The 1,390-nt window shown below is 38.5% G+C and overlaps 1 protein-coding gene across 4 annotated transcripts in view; it reads right to left on the bottom strand.

The window, feature by feature from the left end:
- The window catches only part of SLC4A11 (solute carrier family 4 member 11), a 92,742-nt gene that overhangs the window by 20,365 nt on the left and 70,987 nt on the right, over positions 1-1,390 (bottom strand). For all 4 annotated transcript variants that reach the window (XM_057369322.1, XM_057369321.1, XM_057369324.1 and 1 more), the window contains 2 exons: positions 579-711; positions 211-284 (listed from right to left, as the gene is read on the bottom strand). In XM_057369322.1, the coding sequence (XP_057225305.1) occupies positions 211-284; positions 579-711 (207 nt within the window). The remainder of the gene's footprint in view (positions 1-210; positions 285-578; positions 712-1,390) is intronic.

Consider the following 1,390-nt stretch of genomic DNA (forward strand, 5'->3'; position numbering starts at 1 on the left):
GAAATTAGAGCTGCTAAAAATTATGCACGCCCAGGTAAACTGCTGACAAAGGGCTGCTTCCACCTCATGCACTGATTTTCTTTTTTTCCCTGAAGACTTTGAATGAACACAGAACAAGCAAACATCACAGATTTTTGCAGCCTCGTGCTTGCTTTTGACAAGGCAGCAAAGTAGAGATCTGCACTGAAAAAACACTGTTGCAAGACCTACCTTTAACAATGCCTTTGATGGCATCAAACACAAATGTGATGGATATAAAAAGTGCCATTATTTCTTCTACTGACCTGTGGAAAAAGCCCAGGAATTAATAGAGCTGCATTCAAYTCTGTTCAAAGAAAAATCAGCATATTCATCAATTTACATGAAAATATACCAATTTGAGTTAGATTTCAACTTAGAAACAAAACCCAGTAAATCAGAGAACTTCTTTCAAGCTGGAACAATAAACCAAAATGATACTTGCCTCATCTCACAAAATAAATTTTGCAGCAAGTTCATAATTAAGGAGCTTGTGGAATGTGTAATTTTTCCATTTGAAGAATAAWCTGATCAAAATACGACTTCTTGAAAATAGCTACCTTTTAAAGAGCTTCATCAGAAGGCTCAAATTAAAGAGGGAGTAGATCACAAGGAAAAAGCTGTTCCACAGTCCAATCCAGGCATAGAAAGCACTGAAATCCAAGTTGTAGTCATCACAGATTCCTCGGATGACTGCAAAAGTGAAGTGTTCATGTGTCACAATAAACTCCTGCCATTACCACCCAGGGATTCCCATCTGCTCTGTGCCAAAAAGAACCATTTTCCAGACTTCACCCCAATGCATTTGTTACAGACACCATTAAATCTGTATTCCTGCACTTCCAGGGACACATAAACTGTTCTCCCATTACTGGAAACAGGGAGAGATACTTGGAAAAATATTCTCYCTCGCTGCTCAAAGTGTCTTTCCTAGAGATTGAGGCTACAAAAGCTGCTGGAATTTTCCCTTGCTGATATTTTGGGATGCTGTTGAGCAAGGGGTGTCATAGCTGCTCATTTCAGTTGSTCATACCCCATCTTCTGGTTATCCCACACATATTGGACTTGTTCCTTTTTTGACCTCTGGCTCACTAAGATCATTTTGTAGTACCTGGAAAGCTGCTGATCATACTTTAAAACATCAGTTTAAGAAAAAAACCTCAACAAATAAACCCAAAAAATTTTGTCTCAGGCTCTTATCCTCAGCCACATGAGAAAACCATTAATGAACCAGATTTCCTCACTGAAGCTGAAGAAATGCTTATTTTCACAACTTTTTTTTTTCTGTGAAATGATKTCTTTAGGAAACAACTTGAACTAAACCAGGGGTCAGTCTTGATCCCTCTGGGTCCTTTCCAACTCAAGATATTCT

Source organism: Malurus melanocephalus, unplaced genomic scaffold (assembly GCF_030028575.1).
Source record: "Malurus melanocephalus ecotype Western Australia unplaced genomic scaffold, MMel_1.1 scaffold_107, whole genome shotgun sequence".
Classification (NCBI taxonomy): domain Eukaryota; kingdom Metazoa; phylum Chordata; class Aves; order Passeriformes; family Maluridae; genus Malurus; species Malurus melanocephalus.